The 16525-nt window shown below is 37.5% G+C and overlaps 1 protein-coding gene across 1 annotated transcript in view; it reads right to left on the minus strand.

Moving 5' to 3' along the window:
• Positions 1–6533: 6533 nt before the first annotated feature.
• Positions 6534–16525, minus strand: part of RECK (reversion inducing cysteine rich protein with kazal motifs) — a 73383-nt gene continuing 63391 nt past the window's right edge. The window contains 4 exon segments of the mRNA XM_075705544.1: positions 6534–6754; positions 9082–9237; positions 13209–13282; positions 14601–14811. Coding sequence (XP_075561659.1) covers positions 6539–6754; positions 9082–9237; positions 13209–13282; positions 14601–14811 — 657 coding nt within the window. The 3' untranslated portion in view covers positions 6534–6538.

Consider the following 16525-nt stretch of genomic DNA (forward strand, 5'->3'; position numbering starts at 1 on the left):
AATCCAAACTTAAAAGTATTAACTCCCAAAATTTGGATTTGTTGCTAAAATAAATTGCTAAATTCTCTACAGTGGCCAAATGTGCTCTTCCCTCTTCCTGAAGAGGCTGATACAGAGCCTGATACAGGGCACTGCGAGATAAATATATTTATACACATATATATGTATATATGCGTATGTATGGATAAACGTGCATGTGAATATATCTTTATATACATTTACTGATGTTACTCCTGCGGGTGCAGGAGTTCAAAATTTGATTAAAAAGTAATTTATACACCAAACAGTAGTAATGACTCCTCCACTCATTCCACTGTCAGCAAACAGTGCAGAACTGTAGATCACCCAGTTGAAGAGCAGGCTTTAATTTGAAACCTGCCACACTAGTGCTTGTGAGAAGGCTTTGCAAAAAAGCTCCTCTACTGTTGTGTATCATAACCTGCTAATTAAATCATTCAACCCTCTAGGATTATTCAGAAGTGCTTTAGAAGAATGCTAGCTTTGGAGACTCAGAACTGAAAAAAACAGATTGAAAAACCTGCAGCTGATGCTGAGATCCAAGCCCAAAGAAGTAAATGGAGAAATCTTGCCAAATATAACAGAAAGTGTTTGCCAAAACACAAGGGTGGCTCTTTACAGGAAGAATCTATAGGATTATTAAGTACTGTCAGAGTTACAGAACCATCAACCGTCACCCTTTGGCTCAGGTTACTCTCCTTACGGGACCTGGCCAAATGAAGCAGAAATCAGCTTTGGGGAAAGCAAATAGGTTCATAGCTATGTTATATATACACCTATATATAATAATCAGAACTGCACTCTTATATATATGTTGAAGAGCACAGTTCTGATTATCTAATGAAAAATTTAAGATTAACATCTTTTCTTTATATAACTGATGATAAGGTTGCTGCATTATTTCATGAGCTCTTGCCTCCTCAGGAAAGGCTAACCTTTATTTTTTGTTCTCTATGTTCTAGGAACCGCAAGGAAAAAACCCACTCTTTTACAAGAGCTTTTACTTTTTAAACATTTACTGTTGCCCTTTGGGTAAGTCTCCTTCAAAATGTCTGGAATGAGTGTGTTTTTGACCATAACGTTGTTCATGTTGAAGAATGCAGGAAGAGGGTTGGGGGGGGGGGGGTGTGTGTGTGTCAGTACATACGATTTTGTAGCAGTGATGTGCTAAAACTAGATGTGCTTAAGATACGTGGATCTATTTCTATGTAACAGTAGCCAGTAGTTTGAGACTAACGGACTAATGTAAAGGTTTGATTTTTTTTTCCTCCCCACTACTGCAGAGTCCAAGTAGAAGATAAAGAGTTTATTGATCATAAAAGCTGTTGCTATGTTATACTTGCAGAAGTCTATTTTATTGTTCATAATTTAAATAAAACTTATATCAGTGTAAAGTATTTAAATATATTCTAAAGGCTTTTCATAGAAGGCTTTTCATAGAATCATAGAATCATAGAATCGTTTAGGTTGGAAAAGACCTTTAAGATCATCCAGTCCAACCATTAACCTACACTACCAAGTCCACACTAAACCAATCAAGGGTAGACTAGACTAAACCAAACCATGTCCCAAAGTGCCATGTCTACCCATTTTTGGAACATTTCCAGGGATGGTGACTCCACCACCTCTCTGGGCAGCCTGTTCCAATGCTTGACCACCCTTTCCGTAAAGAAATTTTTCCTAATTTCCAGCCTAAACCTCCCCTGGCGCAGCTTAAGCCCATTTCCTCTCGTCCTATCGCTAGCTACTTGGGAGAAGAGACCAACACCCACCTCGCTACAACCTCCTTTCAGGTAGTTGCAGAGAGCGATAAGGTCTCCCCTCAGCCTCCTCTTCTCCAGGCTAAACAACCCCAGTTCCCTCAGCCGCTCCTCATAAGGCCTGTGCTCCAGACCCTTCACCAGCTTCGTTGCCCTTCTCTGAACACGCTCCAGCACCTCAATGTCTTTCTTGTATTGAGGGGCCCAAAACTGGACACAGTATTCCAGGTGCGGTCTCACCAGTGCCGAGTACAGGGGAACAATCACCTCCCTGCTTCTGCTGGCCACAGCATTCCTGATACAAGCCAAGATGCTGTTGGCCTTCTTGGCCACCTGGGCAGACTGCTGGCTCATGTTCAGCCGGCTGTCTAGATATATTGTGAAAAAGGATGTCTAAAGTGGGAAATACTGGTTATTTTATATGTCATTTTGAAAACAGTGATAAATGAAACCTAACAGTGTTCATAAGATCTGAAAGTGATTTTAATAAGCCAAAAGTTTCCTTGTATTGCAACTGAAAGTGGGTCTTTAATCACAGAACCATACAACAGCCCAGGTTGGAAGGGACCTCAGAAGATCATCTGGTCCAACATTTTGGTGCTTTATCTATCACCGTGTCCAGTTGCATCCTGAAAACCTCCAGTTGTGGGGACTCCACCATGTCCCTGGGGAGGTTGTTCCTGTGATTGGTTGTTCTCACTGTAAAAAATTTCGTTTGTATATTGAGATGAAATCCACATACTTGTTTTCCATTTAGCAGTGTATGTACAAAGCCCATTAAAATTAAGAAAGGTTTTGGACAATTGATGTTTCCTCAATTTTCAAAGTAATCACCTTTGCTTTAAATACCAATCAGCCTCAAATATGCAAATGTTGATAGCATTGAATTTGTATAGAATTGATCAGCTTCAAATATAATAACCAAAACCTTCAGCTTCATGATCTAAATTAGCAAAAGCTGATGTACTACTTAATGCTAGAAGTGTATCCTTTTTACTGTAGTGTGATAACCTGAGACAAACAAACCTGCTAGGGCTTGGAAACATTTTTCTCAAAGAGAGTCTTTGTTTATTTTTAAGCCAGAGGCTCTTTGGCTTATGCAATGGGCTCTGCAAAAACTTGTAGCCCAGAGAGGAGTTGGAGAAAGCACAAAACAAGCAGTGCACAACCATTTACATGGAAGGCAGATTGCTTTAGATGTGGTAGGTGCAGCCACTGCTAGGAGGTGAAGTTGTTACCTTCATTTGTACTCCACATGGAACAGCTGGAGCTACAGGTCTCGCTGTGTAAGAGCACCAGTTCAAAGAATATGCCGGAAGCTGCAGGCAACTCTAGCACAACCATGGCAGATAAATCTTTTTTTCCCCAGTGCTACATTTTTTGTTTTGGGATTCGACTAGAGGGTCATCTTACAGTCTGGACTTCAAATATGAAACATCTAGGCCACAATCTTACAAAGCACTCCCGTATATATATTTGCTCATGTAAATGCTCCCAGGGTCCTAGAAATAGTGGTGGTGTTGAAAAGTTTTGAAACATACCTTGTTATGTGTGAAAGGAAGACCTGGCAAAGTGTCATAAAATTCAGTAAGGATGTCTAAATAACACGTTACCTTTCAATCAAGATACATATGCGCAAGTCTCCAAGTTATGCCATTGGGTAAAGTAGCATAAACTAGAGCACGAAAGAAAAGTGTGGCTACGAAGTGACACTGTGGTTCTAAGTGCCGATTTCATGCCCTCTCACTGTGGCCTCTCACAGAACTACTACCTTCTCTGAAATTCAGAGATACCAGCTCCTGCTGGACTCAAAACTCAGCAGAAAGTGCAAGCCAGAAATCCCTTGCTCTTACTTGCTCTGATATTTGCCTCTGTGGTTGATCCGTTCCTAGGGGTGCACAAACTGGCATGGCTGGCATCTCTGCTTCGCTGCCACCCTGTTGAGAAGAGCCAAACTAAACTGAGACAGAACTGAAGCATCTCTCCGGAGCCAATTATTGACATTAACTCTGGTTTTCAGCAGACAAGAAAATAATGTTTTGTAAATGTTTCATCTGAGTCCTGTTAGAAAAGCAACAAACAGGCTTGTGCTACTTTGACGTGCCCTTGTGCCGTCTCCATTCCTTCTTAAGCAAACCCAGATTTCCACACAGATGGTGACAGAACATCATTAGCACTTATATGGAAAACTCATCTGAAACCTGTATCAAATTTGTCCCCATTAGGTTCAAATTTCATAACTTGCAAGTAAAACTGGGCTTGGTTTCTTCCATCTTTTCTCCTAGTTCATTTGAATTTAAGCCTGTAAGTAGTTTCTTCATTCCTTTCAGGTAGACCGAGGTCTTGAGAAAACCTAGAAAATACAGAAGTACTTTTGTTCATCCAGCAAAAAGAACCTAAGCCCTGTATACTTTGAATGCTGGACTTAAGCTCAAGAATTTAGGATTATATGAAATCTCATTAGTTCTGTACATATTTAACATAAGCACTCAAAATCTTAACTCTTTTCTAGGAAGTACTGGACACTCGCATGTGAATTCAAAAATCTCTGGGCTTAAATTCTCCTTTTTCCAGATTCATCATACAAATTGAGGCAACTTTTTTGGTATTGCCTTTCATTGAAGAAAACCTTCACAGCTGTGAAAAAAACCCCCAAAACCCACTATATAGTCTGTTCCACAAAAGGTATGTTTTTAAGCTCTTTTAACTAATTTTTCCAGTGTGGTGCATATATATGTGTGTGTGTATATTTTCTTAAGACATTTATAATTCCTTTCATTTTAGTAGGCATCGGATTGCTTCAGCTAAATGCTAAGCAAGCTAACAGGCTACACGTTGAAGAAATACTTGCTAATGATTTGGAAAAAATAAGGAATTCAATAAACCATCTGAATTACTTGCAGTTTCTGGGGAGATTATCTAAGCCATTTCAGTTCAAAAAGCTTTTCAAATGCATTCATTATGCTCCTGTGTCCAAGTTTCTAAAGAATCCACAGAAGAAATTTCAGAAACAGATGGATTATCAACATACTCAACAAGTTTTTTGTATCCAGACTTTGATGATTATGGGCATGAGTCTTCCTCGAGTTATTTGGCAAGAACACTGCCAAAGATTATCTGTATTTGTACTCATCTACCAAAAGTACTCAGAAACTATATATAGAGTACAACTGCACTTAAAATATAAAAGTGCTCTTCACTCATTAAGACAACAACCAACAGAGATATGCTTAGAAAAGCAACTGATGGAGGTTTCAAAGAAACTCACTCTGTTGGCTTGCAAGTATACACACCTGGTCACTCTGCTTGCTATGGAACCTTAAAGTTTAGGTACAAATAAGGTCACATAAGGTAGTAATTCTGTCCTTAACATTTGTGCAGATTTCCAGCTGTAGGTGAGAAAAGTCTCTTCCAAATCAAAACTGAGGATGAATGCAGCCTTACCCAAGAGGGTCCCATAAAGACATCTATATTCTTCTTCTATAGTTAATAGAGTCTGACACTCATAGCATGAATTTACATGCATGTGACAGATTTGGTAAAAAAAAAAACCAAAACACCTCCCAAACACCCTTGAAATGTACTTTATTTGGAAACATTAAACTGTGTGAGTCACAAATGTATGGAATTGCAGTTAGTTTTAGGTGTTGATTTGAGAGAGGTAGAAAAATATATCCTCTATTGCAGAATTCTATAAAATTACATGCATTTGTATACAAGGACACATGACAAAGTGTTTTATTAAAATAAAAAGCTTTAATACTTTCGCATTTAAAAGATTTAGCAGAAAATAATTGCTACAAACATGCTACAACAACATACATGTTCAAAAAGTTTTCAGTGCTTTCGAAGTTCAGCATTTTGGCAAAAATAAGTTTTTCTGTATATACTTCAAAAGTTGGCTATCATAATACTGATATAAAATACTTCATGTAGACTAGGGTCAGGTGCATAAAATACAATAAGTAATAAAACATACTGTTTGTATAAACATTTAAAGTATAAATTTCATTAGATAACATGCAAATACTGCAATATTTTAAATGGCACTTAAATATAGATACTGAGATTCTTTATAATTTTGCATCCAATATGAGATTCTGAAATGTACAAAACTATAAAAAGAACATATCTCTTCACTGAAGTCAGGTACTAGTATAGAGCTTGATTGTCATTTTACAAGCATTGAGCCCCATGTCCTGCAAATCTTCACTAGTCCAAGTAAAGACGTCTACTGAAATAGGCCCAGGGCTAGTTTTCTTCATAATAAAATATGGAAGCATATTTACATGAGAATAAACTCTTAAATTTTTGGTAAGGTAATTAAGTAGCAGCAATTTGTTTCTTCCAAAAATGATGTTTGAAATAGGTGCACGCTTCTTCTTGTCACTGATATGCATCTGAATAATATAAAATTAACATTCCTCAGTAAACTCAAATCACTATTTTGTTCATTGCTGAAAAAAACCCTGTAAGACCCCTTCTCACAAAAATCATAAATCCATGTCAGAACCTTCCAGAGTATTTTTATGTTTCCAAGATCAATGGAAAACAATCTAATTGTGCTGAAACAGTCATCTGACTAGTAATGAATACAAGAATAATCTTTTCACATTATTCCCAATACTTGTAGTTCTTCATTGAAAGATATTAGTTCATCACATCTTCTACAATTTTTGTTTTCTGGTTCAGTGATCAACAGTTCTGAATGTTCTTCACAATATAAACCACTGCAATACTCATGCACATTTTCTAAGCAGTTATATATAATATATTAATCCTGACAAGGTGAATAAAAGGCTTATGAACAGGGAGTGTAGAACAGGCACCACTTTAACAGAAGGAGAAGAAATGCTAAATGAAACTTGTACTTGAGATGCAATTAGAGCTGACAGCGGTACGTGTGATGCTAATGTTGGACTGTCTGAATTTATCAGTGACTCTATCTTTTCTGCTTCTTTATTGCAGGCTTCAATCTAAGGAAAAAAAAAAAAGTTATTATTTCTCTTCTTGCCATGTAAAATGCCAATGCAAAAATGTTGCTAGATAGCAAAATTCAGGAAAGAAAATCTGAGTTATTCCCATCAGCACATAAGGTTTATATAATTTTGGGGAGTATTGCTTAGAAAACATATTGGAGCTCTTATCAAAGACTTTGGTACAAGAAAACTACTGTCGAAGCCCTCAGTAGTAGCAAAAGGAAGGAGGCTACATACAAGTTATCGTGGGTGATGTTTTGAATGTTGATGCCAAAGAGCTCACAGTAAATTGTAACTAAAGTAAGTACCACTAAACCGGTGGATTTCCTTCCTGATTGACCGCGATACTGCCTTGAAGTCTGCAACAGTGGAAAAATCAGGATTTTCTACTTACTGGGCTTTTTCTTCCAAATCAGGCAAAACTGATTCTTTTATGGGAAGGGAAGAGAAGAATTGAAGTAATAGGAAAACCTGAGAAAACCCAGGTTTCCATTCCCCCACTGACATGATGATAATTATGAATTTATATTAGAAAACCCATTTTTTCCACCTTACCTTCTACTGCAGCCCAGGAGTCAATTTAGTACTATGCCTCTTTAACAGGTTTGGAAGCTGCCTCTGGAGAAGTTTTAACTTGACAAACTTAATATCTGGATACCCAAAGCTTTGAAAGTTGAGGAACTTCGAGCTCAGCAACAGGTGTCACCAGTGAGATGAGCAGCTCCTCCCTGCTTAGAGGTGGCCTCCCTAATTTCAGGGAGTCCTCCTCTCCCCAGGAGTCTGAACAGCACCTGGTGCAGATGGAGTGAGAGCTGACCAGACTGGCAAGGCTCAAGACCTTATTTCCTAAGTCCTGGTAACATTTTGGGCTATTTCTGCTAAAGAAGGAGACGTAAGTTGGAGCTGAATTGGACATAACAGGGTTGCTCCAGTAGCACGGGCAAGCAAAATACACAAAATATATCTGCCTGAGAAACAACTACCCTATTAGGTACTGCAGCTTGCAAAGTTTATGGCAGTGATTCTATCCCCTCACACTATACCATAACTTTAGCCCATCCCAGAAGCAATACCGAGCATGCAAAATTAGACTAGAAATAAAATGGAAATGGGAAGCAGCTATCAATATAAAATAAAAAACAAGAAAATGAATCTGCCTGAATTCTGTTTGTATTGTAAAAGATAAGAGAGAGTTTGTGGGCAGGTTTTCCCTCCCCTTCTTTTTCAAAGCTAAATACTTCATTTTGCAGTAGTACACATCAGTGTGTCAGGTAACAGAATGAACCAGTCAAGCACCTTATCTCCAAAGGGACTTCATTATAAAATGCTGTCAGCAGGGCCAGGCAAGACTATTAGAAACAACTACAAAATGGCAAGGAATTATATTCCTTTTAATAGGAAGAAGATATCCTCACTGGTCTTGCACAGGTTAGCAAGCAGAAAGTAAAAATGAAGCAACAGCTCCAAGACAATAATAACGCAATACATAGCCAAAGCCTTGCTTCTATTGCTCTGAACTGCTCCTAAGAAAATACTGTAAGAACTTGGAGCTGCATTTGTTGGTTTACCTTTAGAGTTTAGTACTGTGAGTGTTAGGTTCTTGCTTGCTAGCATGAACTATCTATGACACAGCAAGCTGGGCAGCTTATTGGAATGTTATTTCCTTTTTAAGGTCGTAATAGCATTTTGGGATCTCCCAGCACTTTTTACCACAGGGTGGAAAGGAATATCAAAACCAGGATGGTCTCAGAATAGTATCAACAGATCCTCTTTGGTATGAACTACTGCTTAACATCAAGACACACACAATGTATTAATATGGTATCAATATGTACGACGTGCTTCAGCCTAATATCACATATACTTCAATCTACTGTTAACCGTTTACACCAGAGACAAAGGAGTACCATTTCATATATAGGTATGTGTTTAATATACAATTAATATTAATTTAAGAGGTCATTCAGTAATTTCTTTATTTTCATCAGTTTATATTTTCTGTTATTTTAGCCATAGAAAGTTGAGGGTTCTGCAGTTATTAATTTTAAAACAAAAATCATACTACTCTCTCCTTGGCCTTCCTTCACCTCCCCCCTCTAATTACCCACACTCAGAAGCCTCTTATCAGAAAAGTAGGATTCTCAAGACACATTTTACCATCCATAATACTAGCTACTCATATTGAGTCACTAGAGAAATCCCCATGTACTCAGTACACAAGAAAATGCACAATTTTAAAACTGCTATATTGAAAGTAGTAAAGTGTACACATATAAAAATGAAGTAAATCCATGCTGGGTAAACAAAATAATAACATAGTCTACCTGCAATGGTTTGGGGTTCTGATCCACAGGAATGATGAGAATCACAATTTCAGATTCTATGCTTAAGTATCCAAACACATCACACTGTGGCACTGAGACATGCAGGCGGATTTTTTCAAGTATGTCAAGTACTGTTATAGGCTTTTTGTTTGTTACCTGGAAGAAAACAAAGAATGTCGTGGATGATGTGGTATTATGCAAAATTACATTTCTCCTCTTCACTGTTAATAACTTCATGTCATGCCAGAAAATTTGTTTCAGCCATTAAACTACTCAGTTCAAATCTCTAGCAAAAAAAAAACCCAAACCAAACTCCCCAAAACCATAAAAAAGTGAAAGGAAGAAGAGGAAAAGACGTTTCACTTCTCAGATTAACCATGGTTTTGATATGTGTTGTTCTCCACCTTCATGGTTAGTGTGTATATATATCATGTACCTCAAAATAATGTTGTCCTGTTTTTGGCTGGGATAGAGTTAATTTTCTTCCTAGTAGCAGGCATAGTGCTGTGTTTTGGATTTAGTAGGAGAAGAATGCTGATAACACACTGATGTTTTTAGTTGTTGCTAAGTGCTGCTTATGCTAGTCAAGGACTTTTCAGCTTCCATGCTCTGCCAGGCACACAAGAAACTGGGAGGGGGCACAGCCAGAATAGTTGATCCAAACTGGCCAAAGGGCTATTCCATACCATGTGACGTCATGCTCAGTATAGAAACTGGGGGGGAGTTGGCCGGGGAGCAGCGATCGCTGCTCGGGAACTGTCTGGGTATTGGTCGGCATGTGGTGAGCAATTGCATTGTGCATCACTTGCTTTGTATATTATTATTGTTATTATCATTATTATATTGTTATTATCATTACTATTTTACTTTATTTCAATTATTAAACTGTTCTTATCTCAACCCAGGAGTGTTTCTCACTCTTACTCCTCCAATTCTCTCCCCCATCCCATCGGGGTAGGGGGAGTGAGCGAGCGGCTGCGTGGTGCTTAGTTGCTGGCTGGGGTTAAACCACGACAAATGTAAATGGTTATCTGTTTCAGTGGCTTGTACTCCCATGCTGGGAAACAAGAGGCAGAGCAGCCCTACCTGGCACTCCTTTACCATCACAGAACCTGTTTCAAGAGCCTCCAGAAATGAAGAGCTATGGCTTTGTGAAGACAGATATATGTCTGTATATATGGGAACATGTGACATTTGAAGATGACTACGTAACTACCAGGTAAATATATTTGCCTCTTAAAATTCTGTTATCTGTTCTGCTGTCTCTATCTGACAAACAATAATTTGATTGTAGATGCTCAGTCTATTTAAGGACTGCCACACCTTAAAGGTTTTTCACCTTTTTTCCAGGTCACTTCTGGATGTGTCGAACAGTATAGAAAACAACATTAATACTTCACTTGTGACTTCTGGTCATTTTGTTATGTTCCGTTTTCTAGCTTTAGCTGCAAGAGATTCATCCTTCTTATCCTACCGTAGCTTCATTTCTTTTAAGACCACTGGTACAGGACCTTAACAAATGGAAATCTGGGAAATCCAAGTAGACTACATGAATCAAATTTGCAAGGTGTCACACAACGCTTCTTTTACTAGATCTTTGAGGGATTTCCTTGTCATAGCCCCATTAAAATGTAGTTGACATGCTGACCGATCAGCAAACCCTGTTCAAACAGTCTTAGAACAGCAGCACACGGATACTTTAAGGGTGACTGATAGTGTCAAATGTCTTAGATTAGAAATCTAGTAGATTAGATTAGAATCGTAGCAGATACTAATGTTTCTTTGCTCTGCCTAGATGCTGACTTCTGTTTCCTATCTTTACAAAAAAGGCCAGAGGGGTGGGAGGGAGGAAAAAAAAGTCAGATTTATAGAACTCTTCAGTAATTGAAGCAGTTTTTTCTCATATGAACCACCTGTCTGAACTAAAATAGGCATACATTACTACTCCTTGCCCTCTTGGGATGGTTGAAGCACAAGCTAACATTTCTAGCAATGATTCCATCTATCTTGATGGATATCTTAACCATCTCCAGTACAACGGATGTATACACTGTATGTATACATACACTGTCAAAAGCAAGAGCCGCACACCAGTCCTATAGTTCTATTGATGGAATCAGAGGAGATCAATGTTATTAACATTAATTTCATGTAGATGACAAAAATATCCAATCCACTCAAATACAGTTGGGCATCTTCTATTGTATTATTAGGAGATACTCGCTGGCCTCTGACTCACACTGGAGTAACAAAGGCACAGAGCTTCTAACTCTCTATGCTCAGGGTGGTGTCACACCATGCACAGTCTCCAGGTGGCTATGATCAGTTAGAGATCATCTCTGGGGGCTTACTGGATTACCCAATTGAAGTTTCAAAGGAGAGAGCTTCAGTCAAACTTCTGTAATTTCTAGTATGTGTTAAGAGACTCCTGCCTTGAATGATTGAGATCACATATTTTAAATGTAAAGAGAGAAAGAGATATCTATATATATGTGAGTTCTGAAAACTTGACGACTGTGTATTGTGGTGTTAGGTGAGCAAGAGAAAAGAAAGTCAGCAAGACTGTGGTGACAAATGGAAGAAAAAAGAGAGGAGAAAAAAAAAGAAGAAATAAAGCAACTCCTAAGTACCCTAATCCAGGTAGTAGGGTGGTTAGTTGGTGAGAGTAGTTCAGTTATCACCAACTTGAATAAGTCCAATAAATTTCTTTAACTAGAAAGCCTTCTTCTAACTAAAACTAAAAATTCTTCTTCACAGCCACATGTTGTAATGTGTGAACTGAGAAGCTGCAGTGGTCACTCTGTCCCTGGTACCACTAGAGATGACAACTGTTAAGACATTCCAGGATGCAGTCATGACCTAACAGACACTGTTACTCAGCAAAACTGGTCAACGCACCCCCCCCCAAACACAAAATGTCTGAGAGGAAATCAGTAGAACATCAATCAGCAGCACACCCTTGAGATGAAGGCCAACCACACACTGGGCTGCAACAGCAAGAACAGAGCCAGCAGAAGTCACTGTCCCCCTTTATTTACGTGCCCCCTGCCTCCAGGCCACACTGACGAACTGGAGAGTCCAGTGGTGTTCAGCTTGTGGAATCTTCACTCCTGGAGGTTTTAAAAACTCAGCTGGCCAAGCTGATCTAACCGGAGTTAACCTTGCTTTGAGCACGGGGTTGGACTAGACCTCTCCAGGGGTCCTGTTCAAGCTAAATTTTTCTGTGTTTTTACAGTAATAGCTAATTCTCTCTACTTCTAAACTTATAAATAGGTTAATGTAATTTTATACTGTTTTGGGGAAATTCTCTTTCTTCTTGATATTTAAAAAAATAAAAACCATGTGCAGATGCAAACATTAATTGTTTTGCTTTGCTAGGCATGATCATCATATTACTCTATTTTGTTGTGATGTCGTGCCAAAAATCAAGCATTCTGCTCTCTTCCATACACTGAAGCATAAAAGCAGGGGTCAATAAAGTGCAATCTTTTTATACACCACACGGGGAGTCTGGGCCTAGTATATTGTGTTCAGTGATAGACAATGAACATCAGAAGATCCATCTTACACTGGAGGTTCTCAAAGAGGAGCAGTGAAGGATGCTGGTGATCTTACATCTTACAGAGATGTTAAATTAAAACCCAGCATTGTAGCTGATGAGCACAAAATCAGTGACAACTATCTAGATAACCCAAAGAGTGTAAAACAATCCAATTCAAGCATAAGACAGTATCAGAACTAAGTTACCTACGTTAGGAAATAGTGAGCTAGAAGAATAGTCTTAACAAAAAGGCCATAAATAACAAATATGCATTGTATTGCTATCATGAGATAGATGCAGTTCCTGTATTATTTGTCTTTACTATTACAAGTCATTTAAACTGCAAACCTGAATGTGCTTGTTTGTGACTACCCTAATTCTGTTTTGCTTTGCACTGTAATTAAATTTCTATACCTGATATTAAGAAATAAAGGGAAGTATAAACAGTATAAAGAAAAAAATGAAAGCACACACTATCTACTGAAAAATAATTGTTTTTATAATGTGTTAACTTTACAGGAGAGAGTATACAGTAACTTGACTTTTCCATGTACCATTTAACATAAGGCATGATTAAACTGTTTACCCTTGCAAAAGTATCCAGCTTGTCTTTGTCATATAAGATTCTCAGCATTCCAGCACATAATGGACAGCAGGCTCCTATGTGAACAAAAAAAAATCTCAGAAATAAAAGCAAGTAGTCTTTTCACTTTTAAGTAAGCAGAGGTCAAAAGTTGAACATTAACTGAGAATGAAAATAGCAAAACTACCGAAGCAAAGTAAATCTTTCAATTTGATACCAGAATTGCACAATTGCTAAGATTTTTTTAATGTTGAAAACATTTATAATGCAAAAGCAGTCACCTTTCAACACACATTTACTACTATCAACATGAAGCAGCAAGATGAATTTTCATTTGTTTCAAGATGGTACATTATTGTAAGCTAAAAACCATAGGCACTTTGTGTACTACAAGCCAAGGTTTTGTATGGATGCAAGCACATGCAACTACAGAAATGATGAATTTCAAGAGCTGAAACAGCTAGGACATAACAGAGGAAATTATGCACACTGCAAACATTAATTTATGCAGTTATACCATGTTGGAGCTTAGAATCTTTATATAATAATGGGGGGAAAAGGACTTGTCTGACAGATTTGTGTTTAACACAGAAGCATGTCATATTTCTCCTACTGTTTTTCCTCAAAGTCTCAGAAACCAAAGGGCTAATATTTCAACTTTCTACCCATGATTGTATATTTAATTCACCCCTCAACTTATTATGTATAATTCAGAGTGACTTTTACCATATTAAATGTAATACCAAAGCACAAAGACCCTTTTTCAAATCAGTGAATAAGCAAAATGCATAAAACTGTTTGTTTTTAAAAACTGAGCTTTCCTTGCTCTGTGTATTATCTGGTATTAGTTACTATTTCATAAAGGAGGTATTTGTGAAAACAATAAAAAAGCAGTTCAAACCAGCCCAACTGCAAAACTATTTCTACTGTCTTCCTCTTTCACAGTACTGTAAATACATATGGTATCTTTCTCTTCTAATTAAATATAATCTTTGTTCTTCTGGGAACTCTACTTTGATGATAGTTTGGCATTCCAGCGTGGTATCTGTGCTGCCACTTCCGAAAAATTACTCGTCTGATTCCCAGTGACATTCTACCCTCGACACCACAGACCTCATTCGTCTCCCCCAAAACAGCTGCAAGTTTCTAAAGACTGAAGGAGCGTGACTCCTAAAGCCAAGGCCTTTCCACTTCAGAATTACCCATCTGAGTCCTGACACTGGCTTGTTCTAGCCCTTAGTAAAGATCTGTACTTTGTCCTTTCTCTTAGATGTCTCAAAGACATTATGGAAGACAATATTTCAAAGCGTAAGTTTTGCTCCAAATATACACCTATTTATACACATAGCCTGGAGACTCCTATCTGCAGTAAACTTCAACAATGAATTAACATACCTGGTGCAATAACCGGTTTGCAGCCAGTAGCAGAAAGCTGGGGACATTTAACAAAGGCACACTCTGTATGAAAACTGTAGTCTGAGAGAACACCTACAGCCTGACAGTGTCCGTAATAGTCAACAGCCACACGATCGGAATAGGCAGCACAGACGCTGCTGTAGGTTTCCCCGTTATGTCCACATACAGGTTCCACTGATTTGCAAAATGGCTGAAACACATAGAAATGTTTCAAAGATCAATTTATCCATGCTACAGACAAAACTTCAGAGTAGTTTTAACATTACGAAAACCAAAGTTAATGGGAATTTGCTGCTAAGATTGTCAAACATTCAAAAAAGTAGGAAATCTAGAGTAAATAACCTGCCAGTTTATGAATGGGTAATAAATGCAAAGACTAAGTACTTAAAGAAGGTGACAGAAAAATGTGAGTTGGAATCTGAGAAACGTACAATAACACATGTTTTGGGAAGCAACAATTTTTGTTCTGTGCTAATGCTTAAATAAAAGGAACATGTAATTTAAATTAACTTATTTAATCAAGATTATTATAATTGTATTATACAATAAAGTATTGTTTTATTAATAAAATTAATTTATTAATATTTCATATTGTAGTATTTATTGATTATTATTTGAATGACTTATTAATAATTTATTTATTCATTCATCTCAGTGTGTTTTTGTGTTCTTAAAATTTTAGTGTGTGTGCGCATGTTGAGTCCCCATCCCTGGAGGGATTTAAAAGATGTGTAGATGTGGCACTTAGGGACATGGCTTAGTGGTGGACTTGGCAGTGTTAGGTTTACGGCTGGACTCAATGATCTTAAAGGTCTTTTCCAACCTAAATGATTCTATGATTCTATATATTTCTAACAGATTATTTGAGAAGCTAAATGTATACATTTACTTCAGAAGAATAAAATCCATTACTAGATACCTCTGTCAAAAATATATTTATTGTTGAGACCTTTACATCTATAAAAATACATTCATTGTGCCCATTTTCTCTCAGAAAAACAGACCTAATGTGTCATTTGATTCAAACACATGTAAAAATCAAAGCAAATTGTAAGATAGCTTCTTCCTATCCCGCCTGTGCACATCTATTAGTCCAACACATTCAAGAGGTCAAATGCCAATAAACTTAAGCTTCTGAACATGGACAGAAACAAATAGAATTGCTGACTCTTTGCAGACAAGGTATGACTAATACTTTTGTCCAAAGTCTTGTGAAATGACACAACTCATTCCATAATTTCTTGCTAAGGTCTAAATATTTTATTAAACTAACTAATATTTCAAGTCAGTCACCATAGCTATATGATCACTGTATATCCTCTACAATAGCAAGACAATTACAGTTTCTATGTTACACACCTAAGCTAACAACAAAACAGATAGAGGACGAGTAAATGTGAGCACCCCAAATAGTTTCATATCTTGCAGTCATCTTCTCTATAAAAGGAAGAGTGAAAACTTAAAGCTACCAGTGTCAAAGACTTCACGAACATGGATACAACTAGACATACAACTGCTGGAGAAAAAAACCAGCCATGCAATATTCCTTTGATTCTTACTGTTCAAGGGCTGAACATTCTCTGAGTACCTCATGAGATATCTGATGTGCAATGAGAAGAATTATCTGTACTTAACGAGGTTGCTGAAAAAGGGTAAGAAAAAGAAGGTATAAAGACAGAAAGGCAGAAACTAAAAGTGGGTTAAAAGAGCAACAGCATTTATAATACAGAAAAAACATGAAAAAATGTTCTGTACTTCTAAGAATATGCATCAGTTGAGACAAAGAGAAGGTCTCAAATTAATCTTCATCATTTGAGAAAAACCTGGAGATGAACAGCCTATCAATGGTAAAGCCAGCAACTTTGAAAAGAGTAGCCCCCTAACTTTTCTTGTAAAGCGATAGA

This window comes from Pelecanus crispus, chromosome 2 (assembly GCF_030463565.1).
Source record: "Pelecanus crispus isolate bPelCri1 chromosome 2, bPelCri1.pri, whole genome shotgun sequence".
In the NCBI taxonomy this organism is placed as follows: Eukaryota; Metazoa; Chordata; class Aves; order Pelecaniformes; family Pelecanidae; genus Pelecanus; species Pelecanus crispus.